Source organism: Podarcis pityusensis (assembly GCF_964106645.2).
Source record: "Podarcis pityusensis genome assembly, chromosome: 16".
NCBI lineage: Eukaryota > Metazoa > Chordata > Lepidosauria > Squamata > Lacertidae > Podarcis > Podarcis pityusensis.
Genome location: NC_138041.1, coordinates 10,131,253 through 10,153,053, shown reverse-complemented (window position 1 = coordinate 10,153,053; position 21,801 = coordinate 10,131,253). Strand labels below are relative to the sequence as shown.

General features: G+C 49.1%; 1 protein-coding gene across 5 annotated transcripts; it reads left to right on the top strand.

The window, feature by feature from the left end:
- On the top strand, positions 1–20,747 carry CLK2 (CDC like kinase 2). 5 transcript variants are annotated; one of them, XM_080984700.1, is made up of 13 exons: positions 1–106; positions 4,879–5,042; positions 6,785–7,013; positions 9,999–10,092; positions 10,503–10,569; positions 12,645–12,761; positions 13,753–13,919; positions 15,085–15,179; positions 16,317–16,446; positions 16,600–16,682; positions 17,941–18,020; positions 18,178–18,268; positions 19,992–20,747. In XM_080984700.1, exons 2-13 carry the CDS (start codon positions 4,879–4,881, stop codon positions 20,172–20,174), a joined length of 1,500 nt encoding a protein of 499 aa, XP_080840826.1. In that variant the 5' UTR covers positions 1–106; the 3' UTR covers positions 20,175–20,747. The 5 variants fall into 5 exon arrangements, with proteins under 5 accessions (XP_080840826.1, XP_080840828.1, XP_080840827.1 ...); XM_080984702.1 differs by lacking the exon at positions 1–106 and adding an exon at positions 289–444; XM_080984701.1 differs by lacking the exon at positions 1–106 and adding an exon at positions 314–444 and having other exon boundaries at positions 16,320–16,446.
- The last annotated feature ends 1,054 nt before the right edge of the window (positions 20,748–21,801 follow it).

Here is a 21,801-nt window from a genome sequence, read left to right as displayed (position 1 = left end):
CTCCCAGCAACCCCAGCAGCCAGCAACGCCCAAAAGGTCGAGGAGGGCATGACGGGAGTTGTAGTCCCGCAACTCGCAAGGCAAACAACATTACCCTTCTTTCCAGGTGGGCGCGCGCCTCTTCCTCATTCCTATCTCTGCGGCTCCATTACGCCTCGCCCAACCCACCGCACGTCCGGGGACGCCAGCACGCGGCGCGTTCTTACGCCGCCTTCCCTCCCTCCCTCCCCCATACGTGCCGTACGTGGCGTGCGTATGTGCGTATGCTGGGCGCGCGTCGATCGCGAGCGCAACGGCGACGGCGACGCATGCGCGCCGCCACTCGCCCGTTCGCTCGGAGCAGCTGGCTTCGTCCCTCAGTTCGGGGAAGTGGGGAGACGAGGAGCCGCCGCCGCCAAGACGGACTTCTTGTGGGACAAGCGCACCGGGCTGGCGGCCAAGAGGGTGCGGGAAAGTGCGGGGGGAGGGCTGTTAAGGACGGGGTGGGGCGAGGGGAGCTCGCCCTCCGCCCCTCCCCCCGCTGTGGGGGGCATCTATGGGGCAGGACGGGGGGGGGCTCATGAGGGGCAGACCAGGCCCAGGGGGTGCTGTGGGAGGGGGGTGACCTGGGGCAGCTCTTCCCTCGGTTGCCTTTCATTCTTATTCTTATTAATCACCTCTCATTAATTACCTCTCAGTTAATTACGTCACAATAATGGGGGTCGTGAACAGTTATTACATTATTATGCACAGTTATTTCCTGAACAGTTATTGCATTATTATTACTATTACTATTCTTATTAATCACTTCTCATTAATTACCTTTAAGTTAATTACATCACAGTAATGGGGGTCGTGAACAGTCGCCCCCACAACCACAATTAGGCCTTGGGAACAACTAGGCGACCCCAGCAGGGTGGGTCTCTTGAGAGAGCCCTACTGGCAGCCTTTTTTTATTTTCCTGTGTAGGCCGCTCGATTGTAAACACAGGCACCCCTCGGAGTGGCTGGGGGAAAAGACTGGAAAGCAGCGAATAGCTCAGTTGGTAGAGCATTAGGCTCTTAATGCCAGGGTCGGATGGGCAGAAGGTTGGGGGGGGTCTGGATGACCCTTGTGGTCCCTTCCAACTCTGCAAGTCTGTTATTCCGTGAAATTGTCCTGCTGTTGTAGTTGTAGTGGGTGAGGAGGGGCAGCTCTTCACTTGGCTCTCTCTTTCTTTGCTCTTGTCGTTTATCACCTTTGTATTCCAGCTTTTCTTTGAGGAGCTGAAGGTGTTATTGCTGGCTTGTGCGCTCTCTCTCTCTCTCTCTCTCTCTCCCACCATTAATCACCTTCCCTAGCACTACATCATCACCCGTTGTTGTTGTAGGGGTGGTGATTAACAGCAACCACAACCACACTTAGGCATTGTTTACAGCGCAGTCCTAATGCAGGCAACACCAGGATGTGTGGATTGTGTTGGGCTAAGAGCCCATCCGGGGTGTTATTTGTTTCATATAATTTATTATCTGCAGCTTGATTGTAAAAACCAAATAAACCTCAAAAGGGTTTACAAAAAGAGTAAAGCGGTGAAATTATCAGTAAAAAAACCTCAGCTATTTAAAACAAAAAACCAGAACCAGAGTAAAATGCATGTCAGCATTCTGCGTATCTGGATATGCTTGTCTAAGCAAGAAAATGTTTTTAGCAGGTGCTTAAAAAAGTACAGCGAAGTTGTGTAGACCTGCTGGAATCGGGAGCTGTATCTGTTAGGACTCACCCTCTTGACTATTTTAAATACTGAATTTTAAACAGAAGAGCCTAAGAAAGGGCCTCTCCAATCCAGCATCCTGTTCTTAACAGTGAGCAATCAGATTTTCACGTTCCTGTGAGAAACCTGCAAATTATTTTAAATTGTTGTAACCCTGTCCTGGGACCTGCAGGTGAAAGACAGGCAATACCAATAATAAAAATAATATTCGAAACATTTGTATACCACTTAATTACTTGCATTTCTATGTGGTGCCTATAAATGACAATCCACCGAAAACAGGACAACAAGCAAATTTATCATAAAATCAAACGTTTTATTTATTAGTTGCTTGTTACCGAGGGTGGTTTTCATATACATTCAGAGAGAGAGAGAGAGAGAGAGAGAGAGGCCAACTTAAAATCTGTTGACTTCTGTGGGTTTACTCTGAGTAGGACTTGGTTTGATAAAATTCCATCACTCCAGGGGAGATGGGTGACAAGAGCATCTCCTTTGGGGTGGCTTTTCATTGCAATAATAATGGCAATGCCACTGTTATTTCTTTATTACATGTATATCCCACCATACCTCCAAGGAGCTCAAGGTGGCATACATGGGTCTCCCCCTCCCCATTTTTATCTTCACAAGAACCCTGTTAGGTAGGTTAGGCTAAGAGACAGCAGCTAGCCCAGGATCACTCACAGCTGAGCGGGAATTGGACCCAGGTCTCCCAGAGTTCTAGCTCGCCACTTGAACTTTTATGTGCCACACTGGCACACTAACATGGTTAACAGCAGTGCTTTTATTTTTTAGGGGGAAAAGGTTCTGGTACTCACCGTGAGATAAAGGCATTTGAAAGCAGCCCTGTATCAGGAAGTCTTCAATGCTTGATGTTGTATTATATTTTTATATTTTGCTGGAAGCTGCCCAGAGTGGCTGGGGAAACCCGGCCAGATTCGGGGGGGGGGGTATAAATAATAAAATTATTAAAGTAATTATTAAAATCATGCCCTTTATATACCCAACACCAGCATTGTAGGGTGACTACTGTAGCTTTTCAGGGGAGGAGGCTGACTTTCTTTTCATTAGCATGATTTTGTCATTGAGTATGAAGAGTAATGACATTGTTGAGTAATGTGTCTGTAATAGATGCAGCACAATTGTGTGTGAAATGTGTTACAGTGACAGCAGGGTAAGAGGCTGGCTCCTGCTAGCATTATTTATTAGTAGTATATCAGTAGTAGTAATAGTAGTAATGACTTAACAACAGTAGCATTGTTAATAGTGTATTTGCAGTATTTTCAACACCATAATTGTATCTGAGGTGGGTGACGAGAGTAGTTTTTCAGTGCAAGTGTTGTTGTTTAATAATGATGCTGATATTATTCAATCCTGTAATTCATAATATATGTAGCAGCGTCACTGATGGTGGATAGGAAGGACAGATTTTCAAGGGACAGGTTCTGTTTTTAAAATTAGTTTCATTAATATTAATGATAAATTAACAGCAGGTTTGTTAACAGTGTGTCGTCGTCCCCCATGGGTGGTCCGGAGGCTGACAAGAGAGCATTGCCTTTTCAGAGGTGGCCCCTGCTAGTGGAATGCTCTTCCCGGGAAGGCTCACCTGGCACCATCTTTATTTCTAGTTGCTAGGCAAAGACTCTCCTCTTCACCTGCACTTTTGGCCCTTAACTTGAAAGGTTTCAGGCATTTTTGGCCTCTTTGAGTGGGGCAGGATCTGTGAACACTGGCGGAGGAAGAGGAGCATGGGGGGGAAGAGGACCATGAAGCTCCGCCACTGTCTGTGAGACCCATCTTTTCAAGATGTGGTTTTAAGGCTTTTACCCAATTTGTTTTAATGAAGGTCGCTTTAGATCACTTTTGTGAGGAAAGTGACTAACGAATATAAATAATATTCTTATATGTCATCATTTGTTGGCAAGGCGCCTAATAAATGTGTTCTAGGTGCTGTAAAAAAAGGTGTGGTGTGGATGTGACCTAAGAAACTGATTTAGATACAGACTAAGAAATGGATGTAGATAAATAATTCTGGACTATTTGTATATTGAATTATTTTTATCCTACTGGGTTGTTGTTTTTTAAGTCTGTAATGAATCCTGCTGCCTATGTGTGTCCTAGCTGTCTTATTCTGCTCCTTTTACAGTTCCTTGTTTTTTTAAAGTTTGCTTTGTAAATTATTAGTCTGAACTGAAAATGGAGCTGCATTTTTGTGTGTGTCCTTGTTCTTTGTCTCCAGCTCAGCTTTGAGTTTGTTTGTTGTTGGCGCCATTTTTCTTTTCTTTTCCTGCAGGGTTCCTAAAATGGTTTTCTTTGTAGTTTTTATCTCTTTCACATGCTGCTTTGAGTGTGTGGAAAGGTGGTGGGTTGCATAGATTTATGAATCTCAAGCTCTTCTTGGCATGCTTAAACTCTGGAATGTGCTCCCACCTGAGCAGGTACTGAGGGCGGCCTACTTGCATGGCTTCAAGTTTAAAAGAGAATTAGGCAAGGTCATAGAAGAGAAACTTGCACAGCTTCCTGTGTATCAATGAACACAAGGATCTCATGGCGTAGAGGTGGGCAGAAAGACTGGGGCGTGGGGTGTAATTTGTGATAGATTGGCAAGGATTTGTGATTCTCAGCTGTTTTAACAAGAGCAGTAACGAAAGCTCCTCTCCCACAATGGTGCATTCCATGACATCTTTTATTTAGGTGTAAGTCCCAGTGTGGCAGTTGGAATTTCCTCCCCAGATTATAATTGCTGTGAATTCAAAGCTAAGGCGTGGGCAAGTGCATGCTCTGAGGTCAGGAATGGAGGGAACTGCAGCCCTGCAAGATCTGGAAAGATACAGGCTCCTCCATCCCTGGGGGATAGGAAGAGCTATTTTAAGAGCAATTTGGAAACTCTGTATGGTCTTTTAAATAGCTCTTGTAAATGGCTCTTGATTGGATGTAACGGCATAATGGCAGGGCTTTTTTAATTAATGAAAACTTTGTATAGATTAGTTTGTGTCAAAACACTATTCTGTTGACTGCTGGGGAAAACCCTTTGTTTCATTTTTTTGCAATTCAAAACAGGCTCCTTCCCCCCCCATTAACGTTTTAATTGCTGCTCACCTGGGTGGCCAGTTTAGGTAGCCCCATTTAACCCTTCCCTCTTTTCCTTGCAGATGCCTCATTCCAGAAGGTTCCGCTCTTCAGAACGCAGCAGCCGGGGCAGCTTCCACGAGCGTTACAGAAGCCGCAAGCACAAGAGGAGGCGGAGTCGCTCGCGGTCGAGCAGCAGCGAGCGGCGCCACCGCAGGGAAGACAGCTATCATGTCCGTTCCCGCAGGTGAGCACGTGAGCAGAAGGTACCAAGAGCCAGTGCTGGCTGTGGCACCTGAAACAGGACCCTAGAAAAGAGTGGCTGTAGGTTGAATGGCCTAACCTTCCCCAGCCTGGTGCCCTCTAGATCAGCCCTCTAGATTCAAACGAAGTGGGTTGCGAAGCCTATGCAAAGTCATTCGTAATTGTATTTATATGCTGCTTTTATGCACCAAAATAATCATGCTCCAAGTGGCTTAAAACAAAGAAAACAGGAACATACGCATTTCAAAATCAAAACAATAGCAACTATAACAACGTACAAAAAGCAACATTTCATTACTGTAATTTTAACTATAGCATCCTATAGTAAAAATAGCAAGGGAGCTTGAAAGTTTCACCTTGGTCCTAGAAACAAGCCTCCCATTATGTTGTTGCAAGTTTTATAAGCAAATCCCAAATCTTTATTGCTTGTAATCCTTTAAGTGGCCTTTTTTATTTTGTTGGCAACTTACGATGCTGTGTTGTCAATTGTGGCAATAAATTGGTTGGTCACTATTCCAAGATGCTTTGGACTTGCAGGTCACCATGCCAAAAAGATTGGGATCCGCTGTTCTAGATGATGTTAGACTCCAGCTCCCATCATCCCTGACCATTGGCTGTGCCTGTTGGGGCTGAAGGGAGTTGGAGTCTGGAAGGCATCAGTTCAGGGAAGGCTGAAGGTCCCTGAAGCTTCAGTCTGTATGGTGCGTGTGTGTGTTCGCAATGCCCATTCTTCCACGTTTTTGAGATGTACACCTGGGGGGAAAGAAACATGGTAAGCTCCCTGATGAGGCCTTTTTTTGTTTGTTTGTGTATATGCACAGCTGTCAACTTTTCCCTTTTCTTGCGAGGAATCCTATTCGGAATAAGGAAATTCCCTTTAAAAAAGGGAAACGTTGACAGCTATGGTGTGTGCGTTTTTTTTTGTGTGTGTGTGTGTGTGTGTGTGTGTGTGTGTGTGTATATATATATATATATGGGGAATTCCAGAGGGGTAGTTGTGTATGATGCAGCGTACATAAAGGAGAGTACTTCTTCACACAGTGCACTGTTAAACTATGTAACTCGCTTCCACAAGGGCCGGGCTGGCCACCAGCTTGGATGGTTTTAAAAGAGGATTAGAACAATTCCTAGACGATGAGGCTATCAATGGCTAATGGCACAATGGCTATGCTCTACCTCTACTGTCAGAGGCAGCAGGCCCCTTGATACCAGGAACTGGGAACCACACATGGATTGAGTTGCTGCTGCCCTGAGGTCCTGCTAGCAGGCTTCTCAATGGGGCATCTAATTGACCCCAGTGAGAACAGGATGCTGGACTAGAGAGGCCATTGGCCTGATCCAGCAGGGCTCTTCTTGTGTTCTTGCTTCCTCTGACACTTTCATAAAAACTGTTTGGTGCACAATGAGTGGCTGAGAAGAGTGAGAACAGTGGCTGAGAACAGATACGTGCACAGCACAAAGGACGGTTGCAAACGGGCTGGGGACAACTGTTGATTAAATGTGAGGGGTGTCGCTTGTCACTGAGACGCAACAACTTTGCATGCCGCAGCTCTTACATGTCACAGCGCTTGGGTCCGGGGGGCTGGGCAGGCAACAGGCAGAAGGTGGGGTGGGCAAGCCTGGCCCAGGCGGCACTGTGAACCAGCCTTGCCCAATGCCCTTTGCCTCTGCTCCTGGACGCTGGCTGAACTTTGCCATGTTTCTCCCCCTCTGCCCTTCTCCCAGCTACGATGACCACTCCTCCGATCGGCGCGCCTACGACCGGCGCTACTGCGATGGCTATCGGCGAGACGGGTACAGCCGTGAGCGGGGCGACGCCTACTACGAGCCTGACTACCACCACTCCTACGAGTATCAGCGTTCCCGGGACGGCAGCTACCGCAGTTGCAAAAGCAGCCGCCGGAAGCGACGGCGGAGACGCCGCCGCAGCCGCTCCTTCAGCCGCTCCTCATCGGTGAGTAGTTGTTGCGGCCTCCGAGCCTCCAAAGGCAGCCAGAGTTCTTCTGTGAGAAACACAACTGCGCAGTGGATGCTTTCGAGGCCCTGGTGTTAGTCCCGAGCCCCCTTCCCTTCCAGAAACGTCCACGCTGCTTGGAGGCCTGTCCTGCTCTGTTGAGAGTCCTAGATTGCTCCCGCTCTTGTCTTTTGGTAAGGATGGTTACTAGCTATAATGGCTATGCTCTGCCTCCACAGTTGGAGGCAGTAATGCTTCCGAATACCATTCACAAGAGGGAGAGCGCTGTTTTGCTCAGGCTCAGGGTGCTGGACTGGATGGACCATTATTCTGATCTGGCAGGGTTCTGCTTGTGCTCTTATGATGGACTGCAAATGCTGCTGCATTAGGGACGTAAGAAGAGTCCCGTCCCCCCAGTGGCCAAGCTGGTCCTCCTGTGATGCCATCAATTGGAGCGTGATGGTAATAGTCCTCTCCCTGGCTACTGTTTTCTAGGGGGCAGGCTGCCCCGATCTCAGAGTTAGCTCATAGCCATGATGACAACCAGCCACTGATGTCCTTCCCTACCTCATGAATTTGCCTGCATCCCCTTTTAAGGTCACCTGAGGTGCTCTCAGAGGGTCAGGCCAGCCAGTGTCGAGGGTGGACTAATGCGTCCGATCTGAGAGTTTTCAGACTTCTCTAGACACACAGGCAAGGCCTGTGATTTTGTGCTAAAAAGAAGATTCACAGTTTGACTTCTTGTGACGACAGCCTCGCCACGGGTGTGTGTGAATGATTTCAGCCTATCCCTTGCGGTGGGCCTCCTCGGCTTGTTTGCTCCCAGGTGGCTGTCTTCACCTCTTCAGGCAAGTAGGGAGTAGAGGCCTCTGGAACCCTGCTGGCTCCATAGTCTAAATTTCAGGACCATGGTCCATCTAGCTCAGTATTCCCTACACTGACTGGCAGTGGCTCTCCTGGATTTCATACAGGGGGTCTCTTCCTGTCCTCCCTGAAGATGCAGCATCAGCAAAGCCCAACAGGGATGCCAGACTGGCAACCTGTGAGAGTATGAAATAGAAAACCAACTTCCATCTATCTAGCCCAGTCTTTACATAGCCTGACCGGCAGTATCTCTCTAAAGTTTCTTTGGGGCAGAGGACCTTTCCCAGCCCTACAAGGAGATGCCAGCAACTGAGCAGGGGACCTTTTTCACTTGCAAAGGATGTAGTTCTTTGAATTCTCTGCATATGAAGCTACAGACTACTGAGTGAAACAGCTGGTTCATTTTGCCCAAGACCAGCTCGCTTGACAGAGTTTGAAGAGGTTTTTTAAGTGAGCAAGCTCTGTGTTATAGGAAGAAAATAGACCTTTTGGATACTCACAGAACAGTGGGTGCCTGCTAGCTTTTTAACAGTTCTCATGGGGAATCTGTGGCTTTCCTGATACTGCTGGACTACAGCACGACCAGTGATTATGGGAGCTGTTGCCCAGCAACTTCTGGAGGTTGATAGGTTCTCTGTCGCTTCCCAGGACAGGCATGGGCTTTATTGTAGAATTGGTGTGTCCCCAACGTCTGATAGCTGACACACATACCTTTCCCCGAAGTAACAAATGAGGATGTCACCAACTGAGGACACAATTCCTTCTTGCACCTAAAAAAAGGTTGACTTTGAGGTTCTGTAAGAGTATGAACCAACAACTCCTTTGTTTTCTGTCGTGTGTCTGCTTGTCCTGGTCATACCTCTTGATTGGAAGGCCAGAGCAATGACTTAGTCCAGAGATGCAGCAGACAGCCTCGTACAAGAGCTCTTGCCTCTCTGTATCATAAGGAATTGAAATCACCCCATCACACACTGTGCAAGCATGCTGCAAAATTATCTGCTCCCCCCCAAGCAGAGGCTGTTCAGAAGGAGGCATGGCCAGAGTGCCAAATGGTGCAGAGAAACAAAAGTCAGGCTCTTCCACTCATGAGTCCTTTGGACTTTTGGGAGCCTTGAACTAGGAAATGTTCTGGTACATGGCGTAGGTACATAACTGACCCGGCTTTTTTGGTTAGTGGATAGAGCTCAGCCAAAGTTCCACCTTACGGGGAGCTGTGTGCTTCAACCTAATTTCTCTCTTCTTGGTAACTGGGGAAAATGCACCCTGAAGTTATAGCTTCTGGGAACATGGGGGATCTTCCTTAGACCAGTTCAGGCCTTTTGCCCATCTAGCCCAGTAGATTCTGACTGTCAATGCTTCTCCTTGATCTCGGGCAGAGAAAGGTCTTGCCCACCACCAGCTGCCTGGAGTTGCCAGGGACTTAACCCTGGGCCTTCAGTCTACAGAGCATGTGCTCAGCCATCAAAGTCCAGTTCCTTCCCTTCTCTGCATGTTGGGGGTAAGCAAGTCTAGGAGGCTGGAAAGGATGAAGTTGACCATGGAGGATTCCCACCCCTTGCCACTGATCGTCTGGTGGGGTCTGCTTCAAGCAAGCCCTAGCCCTTTCCTGTGGTTGCTGAGCTTCTGGCTGGTGAGCCACTGTCTGTGTGCTCTTCCAGCATGTAGACCCTATCATGCGAGGACCCGACTTTTCTCTCTGCCCTGTCCTTTTGTACTGCCTTGGGTGGGTCTGTTTTGTGGAAGACTTTCTTCATATATATATATTTATATATTTTACTACTACTTCTTTGATTATACATTTTATTTTTATTTTTTTAAAAGAGAGATTTCCTAAGCTAGTGTGTGTGTTATCTTGACTTTTTTTTCCCTTGCAATATCCCTTATCGTTTATATATATATGCGCCTCTGCGCCGTATGAATTGGCCTGGGAATCGTCCCTCCTTCCTTCCTCAAATCTGCCAACGGGCCTACCTACCATTTCCATGGGTGACGCTTGGCTGGCTGGCTTGCCCCTGCGCTGGTTTGAAAACGCCCCGAATTGGCCGGGTGAATGAATGAATGAAAACACGAAAACCCTCCCCTCCTCTGCCTGTGCCTGCGTTTTTGGGGACCCCCCCGCAGCGGAGTCAGCAAAGCGGCCGGAGAGCCAAGAGCGTGGAAGACGACGACGAAGGCCACCTCGTCTATCGCATCGGCGACTGGCTTCAAGAAAGATGTACAGCCAAATCGTAACATAATCTAGTCTCTAGTTAAGCTCCCGTTGCAGTCACGCAGTTGCTCTCTTAGCTTCCCCTTCCCGCCCTGTTCCTTTTTTATTTTTCTTCACAGTATTAATTGTTGTTGTTGTTATTTTTTTTAAGGAAAAAAAAAAAAAAAGCCCAGCCCTTCTTCTGTTTCCTTTTCTTTAAAGAGTCTCCCTTCCCAACTCCTTTCTCTGTTATCTTTTCATATTGTTACCCAAAGTGTCAGGGATGAATTAGTTTGCAGGGGCCTCCCTGTCTTGGCTCTTTGAGCTGGCAAAGGCAGCCTTTGTGATGGTGTGTTATGCGCTGTGACCAGACACTGCTTGTTCTCTTACATTCTCTTTCTCTCTTTCTCTGTCTCTGTCTCTCTCTCCTTTCTCAGACGAGATTATTAGCACCCTCGGAGAGGGCACTTTTGGCCGGGTGGTACAGTGTGTGGATCACCGCAGGTGAGTGAGCCAGTGGCAGAAGGAAGTAGCATTTGGGATTCTTGTCTGAGCGGCAGCTGTGCTGGCCACTTGCAGCAAACATAGCAAATGTGTTCTGCTTAAAGGCTTATGGGGTTGAATCTTGCATTGTGTGTTGGAACTGCTTTTCTGTGAGGAACAGCAAAAGCACCTGGGCATCCTCCAGCTTAGAAAAAAGGAGTGACTCAGAAGTTGTGGGGAAGGGCCCTAGCTCACTGCTAGAGTAGCTGCTTTACATGCTGGAGGTCCCAGCCTCAGTCCCCAGCATCTCCAGGTAGGGCTGGGGAAAAGACTCCTGTCTGAAATCCAGGAAAGTCAGCATAGCCTGTACTGAACTAGAGGGACCCAATGGTCTGACTCAGCAGAAGGCAGATTCCTAGAGAGAGTCTCTGTAATATTTGCTTGATACAGCGATAGCTCAGTTGGCCATAGGTCAGTTGTAGAGCATCTGATTTGCGTACAGGAAGTCCCAGGTTCAATCTGAAGCATCTCCAGGTAGGGCTGGAAATGTCCCCTCCGTGAAACCCCAGAGAGCCTGTGCCGGTCAGTGAAGATAGTACTGAGCTAGATGTTCCAATAGTCTGACTAGTACAGGGGTCAGCAAGGTTTATCTTGCCTGGGTCAGATTGGTCCCGCGGAGATCACTCCGTGGGCCGGATTGTGCGTGGGTGCATGTGCCTGTCTTTTTCTGAGTCTGTGCATGCACAGACGCAATTTTTGGCGCCGCGGAAGTGAGCCCCCGCGCTGCGCTGCGCTGCGCTGTGCTGCGCTGGTTTAGCACAGCACGCGAGTGGGCATCTCAGTTCAGGGGCTGCTTGGGGGCCAGTCAAACAACCTCTGCGGGCCGCTTCCAGCCCATGGGCCTTAGGTTGCTGACCCCTGGACTAGTAAAAGACAGCTTCCTATGGTCCTAACTCAGACCTGGCTTTTTTGTGAAGCCAGGTGCTGGAGACTACATAGACCTTGCTGTGATTCAGCAGGGCTGCTCTTATTTGTGGACTAGAGCCCACTTCATCAGATGGCGTGGACTGCTAACCTTAGCTGGTGCCTAGATTTTTATATATAACCACATAGTGCGCAGACACACTTCTCCCCATATTGGTAAAAAGTATTTCTGCCAGGATATGCATGTGTATCTAAGTAAAGTCCAAATGTGTACAAGAAATGCAGCAGAGGAGGGGGTAAGGGAGTAGACAAGAATCTGAGGAGCCCTCCAGATGTTGTTGGACTCCAACTCAGCTGGCATAGCCAATCAGGGATGATGGGAGTTGTAGTCCAGCAACCTCTAGAGCAGCCTTTCTCAACCTGTGGGTCCTCAGATGTTGTTGAACTACATCACCCCTAGCTAGCAAGGCCAGAGCTAAGGGATGATGGGAGTTGTAGTCCAACAACATCTGGGGACCCACAGGTTGAGAACTGCTGCTCTAGAGGATCACAGGTTCCCATCTCTGTCTTAGACCAGGCGTTGACAACCTGTGGCCCATGGGCCGGAAGCAGCCCGCGGAGGCCATTTAACCGGCCCATGAGCCACCCCAGAACCGAGCCGCGGGGACTCGCTTCTGTGGCGTCCGAAATTGCGCCTGCATACTCGCAGACGTAGAAAATCGCGTCTGTGCATGTGCAGACTCGCGCAGGCGCCGGAAATTGTGGGCGCACATGCTCACGCGCACTCGCTATCCACCCACGGAGGGGGCTCTGCGGACTGATCTGGCCCAAGCAAGGTAAACCTTGCCGACCCCTGTCTTAGACCAATTGTGTCCCAACCAGTCAGGAATCATATTTTAAGCGAACTTACAGAAGTGTAAAGCTGGGATGGGGGAATTTGTGGAGCCCTCCTGGTGTTGTTGGACTCCAACTCCCATCATCATCACCAGCAGCCAGCATCCATGACCATTGTCACTCATTATGGGAACTGGAGTCTTAACCACTTCTGGAGAGCTCCACAGGTTCTCTGTAGTCAGAAGTTGAGATGATGAATAGCATTTCCAGCATCTCTCCCTGCCTTCTTCCACCCAAATACCTTGATTCTGAGATACCTCTCTTGCATTCCTCCCAAGGGGCAATACACGGGTGGCTCTAAAAATAATCAAGAATGTGGAAAAGTACAAAGAGGCAGCTCGGCTGGAGATCAACGTGCTGGAGAAAATTAACGAGAAGGATCCGGAGAACAAGAAGTGAGTAGCTCTAACACATCTTGAAATAGGTGTGTGCACCCTCGGCAAAATCTCTTCTCAAGGAGAAAAACTCTGGCCCAGCCTTTTTTTCCTGGTTTGCCTTCTTAGACCAGGTGCAGGAACTCCTGGCTTTCTCCTACAGTGCCACCTAGTGGAGATTACTTACATATCTGTAAAATAACTCAAGGGCAGTGTAGAAATGTCTTTAACCAGCGGTTAGGCAGGTTAGACTGCGAGAAGTAGCAGCCAGCCTATGGCCCACCTAGTAAGCAGAGTTGTTGCAACAGCCATGTGGGGTGGGGAGCTGAGCATCGCTGTTCTCAGCGGAGGCAGTGGAGAGGCCTTGCTGTACCTTCTCTCTCCTGCTTTAACCTGATAAAACGGCTGCAGCTAGTTGAGGGGGGAGGATTTTTGAAAAGAATAATCTTTGTTGGATTGTTATATATAATAGCAATTATATAGCATGACATCCCCCCCCACCCCCATAACAGGTATCAGGTTGCACATTAACACGAACGATTCTTATAAATATGTACAAGTTATCTAAATGTCCGGCATGTAACGTTCTGGAGACAGCACAAAAATTGTGCTATCTGTCTCTGTCATTCCCAAGGAAGAAATATAGTTCAAGCTGTCCTCTTCAGGATAGCAATGCATGCAAAGATGCCTTGTAGAGAGTTTTATCTCCAAGACCAGTTTCATTCATATATGGAGTAAATGGCCACCATATTGCAAATCCCCCCCCCCCCCGCGTTTTATAACTTCTGAGTTATTTTCTCAGTAGTGGCCAATTACCAGACATTTCTGTACCCCGAGTCGTGGGATAGTCCTTGTGTGAGGCCCTCAGGGTTTCAGCCATAGCTAGCCGAGTGGCCAGTAAAAGAATAAGCAATAAATATTTGCGAGTCCCATCCCTCTCCTCCTCCTGTAGCCTGATAAAACAACTGCAGGGAGGAGTCTTCAACTGCCTGTGCCTTTCTCTGCCCTCCAGCCTGTGTGTGCAGATGTACGATTGGTTCGACTATCACGGTCACATGTGCATTTCCTTCGAGCTGCTGGGACTCAGCACCTTTGACTTCCTGAAGGACAACAATTACCTGCCTTACCCCCTCCACCAGATAAGGCACATGGCCTATCAAGTGTGCCTGGCTGTCAAATGTGAGTGCCAAGAGGAGAAAGGGGCTGGGGTGGGAGGGCAAGTGGGGACAAGAGGCTGCAGGAAGACGCAGGCCTGCTGGATCTGGACGGTTTAATGCATTTGTTTATTTAGACCATTTCCGTAAAAAAAAAAAAAAGGCTGCAGCTCTCGAGTTGCAGCTTCTTGTAGTTTAGAGAAAAGCTGAACAAGAGGTGACATGAAGTTTGTAAAACAATGCATGGCCTGGAGAAAAGTACACAAGAGCCCAGCAGGATCAGGCCAACGGCCCGTCTAGTTCGGCATCCTATTATCACAGTGGCCACCAGATGCCTGGAAAGCAGGATCCAAGCAGAAAAATGCAGTTCCCTCTTGCGCTTTTCAGCAGCTGGTATTCAGCAGTATTACTACAAACTTGCCTCACAAGGGAGTTACAGGGACAGACCCGGAACATGGCGTCTTCCCCCTTCCTGGACTCTAGAACCTGAAACAGGTTCTTACATTTTGCGTACCCAGAAGGTAGCCACCTGTACAAAGTCGAGAGGTTTTTGCGTCTTTGCAGACACCCCTGCCCCACTCTGTCCTCTTTCCTGGCAGGCCAGAGGGATGGTTGCAGTTCAAGGACACGTTCCAGCCACACAAATCCACTTCAGGAGGAGACAGAGCAGGGCTGCTGAGAGGTGTTGTCTGAGGAGCCTCGCAGAGACTCGGTGGAGAGGTACCAGAGGCCACATTTGGTCTTCAGTTCCTCACTCACCTCTGCCATAGATCCCTGGAAGGCTGGGCTTGCTTTGCACGAAAAATGCCCACGCTCAAACTTCGAAATCTCCAGTTAAAATAATCCCAGGCAGAAAAGCCAGACAACACCTCTGTGTGCCCTTCGATGAGACATTACTCTCCAGGAGTCTCTGTAGAAAGCAGCTTGGTTATGTTCAGCTGCAGCCAGGAGGGAAGTGTCCCCTAAAAGTGGATGCGTTAAACCTGGAAAGATGAAAATGTTGTCTTTAAAAGGTTTCCGAGGAGAGGGCTTGGATGGGAGGGGTGCTGACCTGTGGCCTGGTTCACGTGGAGAACTTTTAGAGCTGTGCAAGATGAACAAGTACAGCTTTGCAAGTTTTAACATCCTGCCTTGTACCCACCTCTCGTGTCAAAATCTGAGCTGGTTTCATTTCCTCCCTCCCCCTCCAGTTTTGCATGAAAACAAGCTCACGCATACGGACCTCAAGCCCGAAAACATCCTCTTTGTCAACTCTGATTATGAGATGACCTACAACCTGGAAAAGGTGAGTCTGTGCGTTGGATAAATCCCTATCATACTGCAACAAACAGGCCAGCAGCGGGGGTGGCCAAAACCCCCTTTGCACTTTGCAATCTCTGCAGCATTGGCTCCAGGGAGGAAAGAAGAAGAAGAGAAGAGTTTGGATTTGATATCCCGCCTTTCACTCCCTTTAAGGAGTCTCAAAGCGACTAACATTCTCCTTTCCCTTCCTCCCCCACAACAAACACTCTGTGAGGTGAGTGGGGCTGAGAGACTTCAAAGAAGTGTGACTGGCCCAAGGTCACCCAGCAGCTGCATGTGGAGGAGCGGGGAATCGAACCCGGTTCCCCAGATTACGAGACTACCGCTCTTAACCACTACACCACACTGGCTCTCAAAGAGTGATGAGCAGGGCTGATTGGCAGGATATAGGAAGCTGCTAGGCACCAAATCAAGACCATTGGGCCATCTGTCTCAGTACTGTCTACACTGACTGGCAGCGCCTCTTCGGGGTTTCAGGCAGGGAGTCTCTACCCACCCTACCTGGAGGTGCCGGAGAATGAACCAGGAATCATCTGTGTGTAAAGCTGCGTCCTTTCCCCATCCTTGCCTGGGACATCAATCAAGGCGTGGTGAACCTTTTTCAGCCTGAGGGCCACATCCCCTCTTGGGCAGTCTTCCAGGGGCCAGAGGCAAAAGTGTGCAGAGCAACAAACGCCAAGTTTCCCCAATGTACAGTAGGCTAGTTTCAGTGTTTCCCAAACTTGAGTCTCCAACTGTTTCTGGACTATAATTCCCATCATCCCTGACCATTGGTCCTGCTAGCTGGGGATGATGGGAGTTGTAGTCCAAAAACAGCTGGAGACTCCAGTTTGGGAAACACTGCTACCCACATTCAAACTCCCCCCCCCCTTCTTGATCTTCCAAGCAAGAGGCATTATGGGAGTCCCAGGGCATATTCCAGCCAAGCAAAAAATGCTCAGAAGCTAGGGTGGGAAGTGAAGCAGAGCTGCTGAGGGATGTGACCTGGGGAAGTGGGGTGTGGCCAGATATAGAGGCCTTGGGGGGGCTGCACATGGCCCCTGAGCCTGAAGCCCCCCTCCACCCTGCATTAACTGTCCCTTCCCCTTCCTTTCTTCCCCTGTCTCCCCCTCCCCACAAGAAGCGAGACGAGCGGAGTGTCAAGAACACGGCTGTCCGGGTGGTCGATTTCGGCAGCGCCACCTTTGACCACGAGCACCACAGCACCATCGTTTCCACGCGGCACTACCGGGCCCCGGAAGTCATCCTGGGTCAGTGTCTTGGCGCTCACTTGATTTGGGGGTTGCTAGTGAGTTTGGGCAGGTGGGCAGGGCAGGAAGATCTGCACAAGACTGGGCTGGTGAGGAGAGGTGGGGCAGCGGTGGGGCTTGGCAACCTGCTGAAATTCTTTCTCGGTATGACAGAGCTCGGTTGGACCCAGCCCTGTGACGTCTGGAGCATCGGCTGCATCATCTTCGAGTACTACATGGGCTTCACTTTGTTCCAGGTGAGCATCCCACAAGGTCTGTAGCACAAATTGCCTGTAGCGTCGGTTCTCAAAACTTCGTCCCCAGCACAAAGACCTCACTACCACACTGGCAACCAACTGTCAGGGGCTGGACTGAGGAGGAATGGTGGGAGCCGCTGTTGCCACCGCTCACCTCTCTCTGCAGCTTCCTGGGAAGAGGAGGACAGTGTAGATTTAGAACAGTGGTTTGCCGAAAGGCATAGTTCAGAGGCTGACGAGGGGGAAAGCTGGGATATATTGGGGGAGCAGCAGGAAGGAGAAGCATCGGGGGAGAGACATTTAACAGACTCAGTGTTCATAGAATCATAGAGTTGGAAGAGACCACAAGGGCCATCGAGTCCAACCCCCTGCCCAGCAGGAAACACCATCAGAGCACTCCTGACATATGGTTGTCAAGCCTCTGCTTAAAGACCTCCAAAGAAGGAGACTCCACCACACTCCTTGGCAGCAAATTCCACTGCCGAACAGCTCTTACTGTCAGGAAGTTCTTCCTAATGTTTAGGTGGAATCTTCTTTCTTGTAGCTTGGATCCATTGCTCCGTGTCCGCTTCTCTGGAGCAGCAGAAAACAACCTTTCTCCCTCCTCTATGTGACATCCTTTTATATATTTGAATGTCTCTTGAAAGCATTCCTGATCCTCAATTTCCCAAAACCAGACGGGCTATGTGAGTAGCAGAGCAGAAATCTCAGAGGCAGAAAGCACTGACCAGCCGGTGTAGGGGTGATATATATTAGGAGGGACTGAAGGGGTGGGACTTCACTTGGAGCAACGCCATTATTGTAAAGACAGCATTCCTTTGTCTCTCTCTGTGAATACTGAATAAATTATGTGGTAAGAAGTATTTCGGTTATAGTCATAACTCTTGTTATGTTCAGTTCAGGTTATGTCTTTTCAGGTTGCGTCCCGTGGTGACCCGAAAATACCGGAAAGGGTTACTTCCGGGTTTCGCCGCTAGCACATGCGCGCAAAATGATGTCATGCACAGAAGCAGCGAATCGCACCCCGTGCGTGCGCAGACGCGGGTTGCGTTCCTTTCAGGTTGCGAACGGGGATCCAGAACAGATCCTGTTCGCAACCAGAGGTACCACTGTATCTGCCTTTTGACTGCCACCGGAGGAGGGATTGTAATTCCCTGAAGCCTTGATAGAGCTTTGACACCAACTTCGAAACGAAATGTTATTTTGGCATATTGCCCCCCCCCCAACCATTTTCAGTCCCAAGATGTTTTTCTTTCAGACCCATGATAACAGAGAGCATCTGGCAATGATGGAGCGAATCCTGGGTCCCCTTCCATCGAGGATGACCAGGAAGACCAGGTGGGGCCTTTTTGGTGCTCATGTGTGAGATGGGATGGGAAAATCTGAAACGCTTCCTTCCTTTGGGGTTGTTGGGTGGGTGGCTGCTCCCTAACCCCTCCACTCACCTGGCTTTTTGTACTCTGGACCTCACCTGGCCATTCCTCGTTCACTGCAGGAAGCAGAAATACTTCTACCACGGCCGCCTGGACTGGGACGAGAACACCTCTGCTGGGCGCTATGTTCGAGAGAACTGCAAGCCGCTGAGAGTAAGGCTGCTTTGTGATGGGAGATCTGGAGGGATGTCACAGGTCTGGGAGAAGGGTTGGGCAAGGCGGGTTGGCTGGCACCAGTGGAAACTCTGGGTAGGAGCAAAGAGCAGCTTTCACCTACGAAGTGGTCATATACCGAGTCATAAGGGAGAGCCTGCTGTAGTAGGCCAATGGCCCATCTAGTCCAGCTTCCTGTCCTCACAGTGGCTGGACGGGTGCCCCAATGCGGAACCCTCAAGCAGGTCCTGAACACAAGAGCAACTCCCCTCTAGCCATGGAATAGCCAATTGGTAGCCTCACCCTCCCCAAATTTTCCCAACTCTCTTAAAGCCATCCAAGCTGTTGGCCGTCACTGCCCCCTGCAGGAGCAAGTTGCATAGTTCAGCTGTGCGCTGCGTGAAGAAGTCCCGTGTTTTATCTGTCCTGAATCTTCCAAGTTCGTATTCCTTAGATGCCCCCAAGTTATAGTGTTTCTGAGTGACGGGGGGATTCTTTTCCCTCTCCACTTTCTCCAGGCCATACATCTCTCTCATGCCACCTGTTACTCACTTTTTCTCTATAAACCAGTGTTAAAAGATACATAAGCTAGGTGCCAAATGGCTTCTTAAACCCAGGGTTACAAGTCTCCAAAACGGAATGCCTCAGTTGCCATTTGGGGGCCAGGCGGCTCAAAGGTCACGTTTTTCAGTACAACTTCTTGGTTCCTGAAATTTGTTCTGATTGTGCAGATAAAATATAATGAATAGAATTCTACAGGGTGGGGTATTAGTGTGTGAAAACGATCCAAGGATCTCCCGGCATTCATCTCCAGATGGTGGAGACGTCAGGCGCCATCCATGTGCCCAGGCATCTTCACTTGGTCGCATGTGGTCGACAGCCAGGTGCAAAATACTCATGGCAAATTTCGAACGCTGCTCTAAACCTAAGAATCACCTTTCCTCATGAGGGGGTTGCTGCATCCCCTTGATCATTTCGCTTGCCCTTTGGGGAACGTTTCCCAGCTCTACGTAAAGGTAAAGGGATCCCTGACCATTAGGTCCAGTCGTGACCGACTCTGGGGTTGCGGCGCTCATCTCACTTTATTGGCCTAGGGAGCTGGCGTACAGTTTCCAGGTCATGTGGCCAGCATGGCTAAGCCGCTTCTGGCGAACCAGAGCAGCACATGGAAACGCCGTTTACCTTCCCGCTGGAGTGGTACCTATTTATCTACTTGCACTTTGACGTGCTTTTGAACTGCTAGGTTGACAGGAGCAGGGACCGAACAACGGGAGCTCACCCCGTCGCGGGGATTCGAACCACCAACCTTCTGATCGGCAAGCCCTAAGCTCTGTGGTTTAACCCGCAGCGCCACCTGCGTCCCAGCTCAACAATACAGTGGTACCTCGGGTTAAGTACTTAATACATTCCGGAGGTCCGTACTTAACCTGAAACTGTTCTTAACCTGAAGCACCACTTTAGCTAATGGGGCCTCCTGCTGTTGCCGCGCCGCCGGAGCACGATTTCTGTTCTCATCCTGAAGCAAAGTTCTTAACCTGAAGCACTATTTCTGGGTTAGTGGAGTCTGTAACCTGAAGCGTATGTAACCTGAAGCATATGTAACCCGAGGTACCACTGTATCCCTTTTGTGGTGAGGTTACCAGAACGGCACACAGCATCCCCCTAGGTTTGCCTCCAGCAGCCGGTCTTTCCTTGCGTTCTGACAGCCGCCTTCTCCCCACAGAGGTACCTGGCCTCCGAGGCCGAAGAACACCACCAGCTCTTCGACCTCATCGAGGGCATGCTGGAATACGAGCCAGCCAAGCGGCTGACGCTGGCCGAGGCCCTGAAGCATCCCTTCTTCGACTCCCTGAAGCTGCAGCCTGGCCCCAAAGCCTGGGACTCCAGCCGTGACATCAGCCGGTGACCAGCGTAGCTCCTCCTCCCTGACTCATCCCCCCCCCGCCCCCCCGATACCTTCCCGCACATTCGGCCCCTGTGGAGGCTCGTGCAGGTTACGCTCATGCATTTTGGTGCTTTAAAAATAATAATAACAGGGACGACGATAATACAGACTGCGTCCTGATTCACCACAGGCTCCCTTTTTTGTTATCATGTAAAGCTTGTTAATATGTGAGATAGTGTGTGTATATATATATAAATATAAATATCTATAAATATATATATATATATATAAACATGCAGGAAATCTTGTGGCATTTCCCACCTGCCCCCATTCCTGTAAATAATGTGACCCTCCCTCTGAATCGGTGCCCTCTTCTCCTTTCCTGCTCCTGCTGTACATAATTCCAGCCCCCTCTCTCCCTTCCACAGCGTGTTCTCGGCGTCCCCATGTAAGTTATAAGGCTGGTGGGATCCCCTTTGGGGAATTATTTTTGGATACTAAACCATAGCCCATTCCAATGCCAGGATTTTATATGGATTTTGTACAGTCTTTGTGGGAAAATGAAATAAAATATGACATGAATTAATGCTATAAGGGCTGCTGTTTGCAATGCTGGCTGTACCTGTCTCCTTCCTTCTCTATTTCTTTTGCCCACCTCAATCCTGACAATGGTTAATAGGATTCCAATGGGAAGTGGAATGTCTTAATGGTCCTCTGCCCCAACTATCATTTAAAGTTTGGTGAAGTTAAAATGGGTGGTATAGTGGTTGGAACAGTGGGCTAGCACCTGGGAGACCAGGTTTCAAATCCTCACTCATCCGTGTTGAGATTCCTGCATTCCAGGGGGTTGGACTAGATGACTCTCGAGGTCCCTTCCAACTCTACAATTCTGTGAAGCTCTCGCTGCGTAGCCTCGGGCCAGGCACTGCTTCAAAAGACACACAACACCACCAATTTGTGGAGGGCAGGGTTGTGTCCAAGTCAGTCATATAGTAGACCCATTGGAAATTAACCGGCCAGCACTAGGCATGGTCCATTCAGGTCACTGGGTCTAATTTGAGTAGTTCCACTACCCCTCAAGCTTGGGTGGTGGCAGCCCAGGACAGGGCCTTCTCGGTGGCAGCCCCTCAGTTGTGGACTTCCCTCCCACAGAGGCCCACCTAATACCTTCAGTAGACAACTGAAGATGCACCTCTTTGCCCTGGGCTTTGACACCTGAGATGTCTGTTTTCAGGGCTCGCACCCTTGTTCCTGTGACTAATCTGTTTTAACTTTTTAAAATTTTAAATAGTTGTTGGACCCTGCCTTGGGACCTGCGGATTGGGCAATAAATTTAATGATGATACAGAGATTTGTATTTAAATAGGTTCCCGTAAGATTTCCTACCACCATCAACTTTTCCTATAAGGTCCTCAAAATTACAATAATATACCGTTACAGAAAATGGCGAGGAAAATGTTTTAGCAACTATAAAATGAGTAAACCCAGTTGAAGTGGAACAGAGCAGTATAAATTCATTAAAACAAAATGCCTTTAGTTGTCAAATGCCAGGCTGAAGTGTCGCATCTTCATTATACGGAAGCGAGTGTCGCAGTTTGGGGGCTGCTGCGGAGAAACAAAAGCAGCACTTTTTACCCTAAAATGGGCG

Coding starts and splice junctions, on each gene's coding strand:
- CLK2 (XM_080984700.1), top strand. CDS start 4,879: ATGCCTCATTCCAGAAGGTTCCGCTCTTCAGAACGCAGCAGCCGGGGC. Junction 12,762..13,752: donor AAGGATCCGGAGAACAAGAA/GTGAGTAGCTCT, acceptor TCTGCCCTCCAG/CCTGTGTGTGCAGATGTACG. Junction 18,269..19,991: donor AGAACTGCAAGCCGCTGAGA/GTAAGGCTGCTT, acceptor TTCTCCCCACAG/AGGTACCTGGCCTCCGAGGC.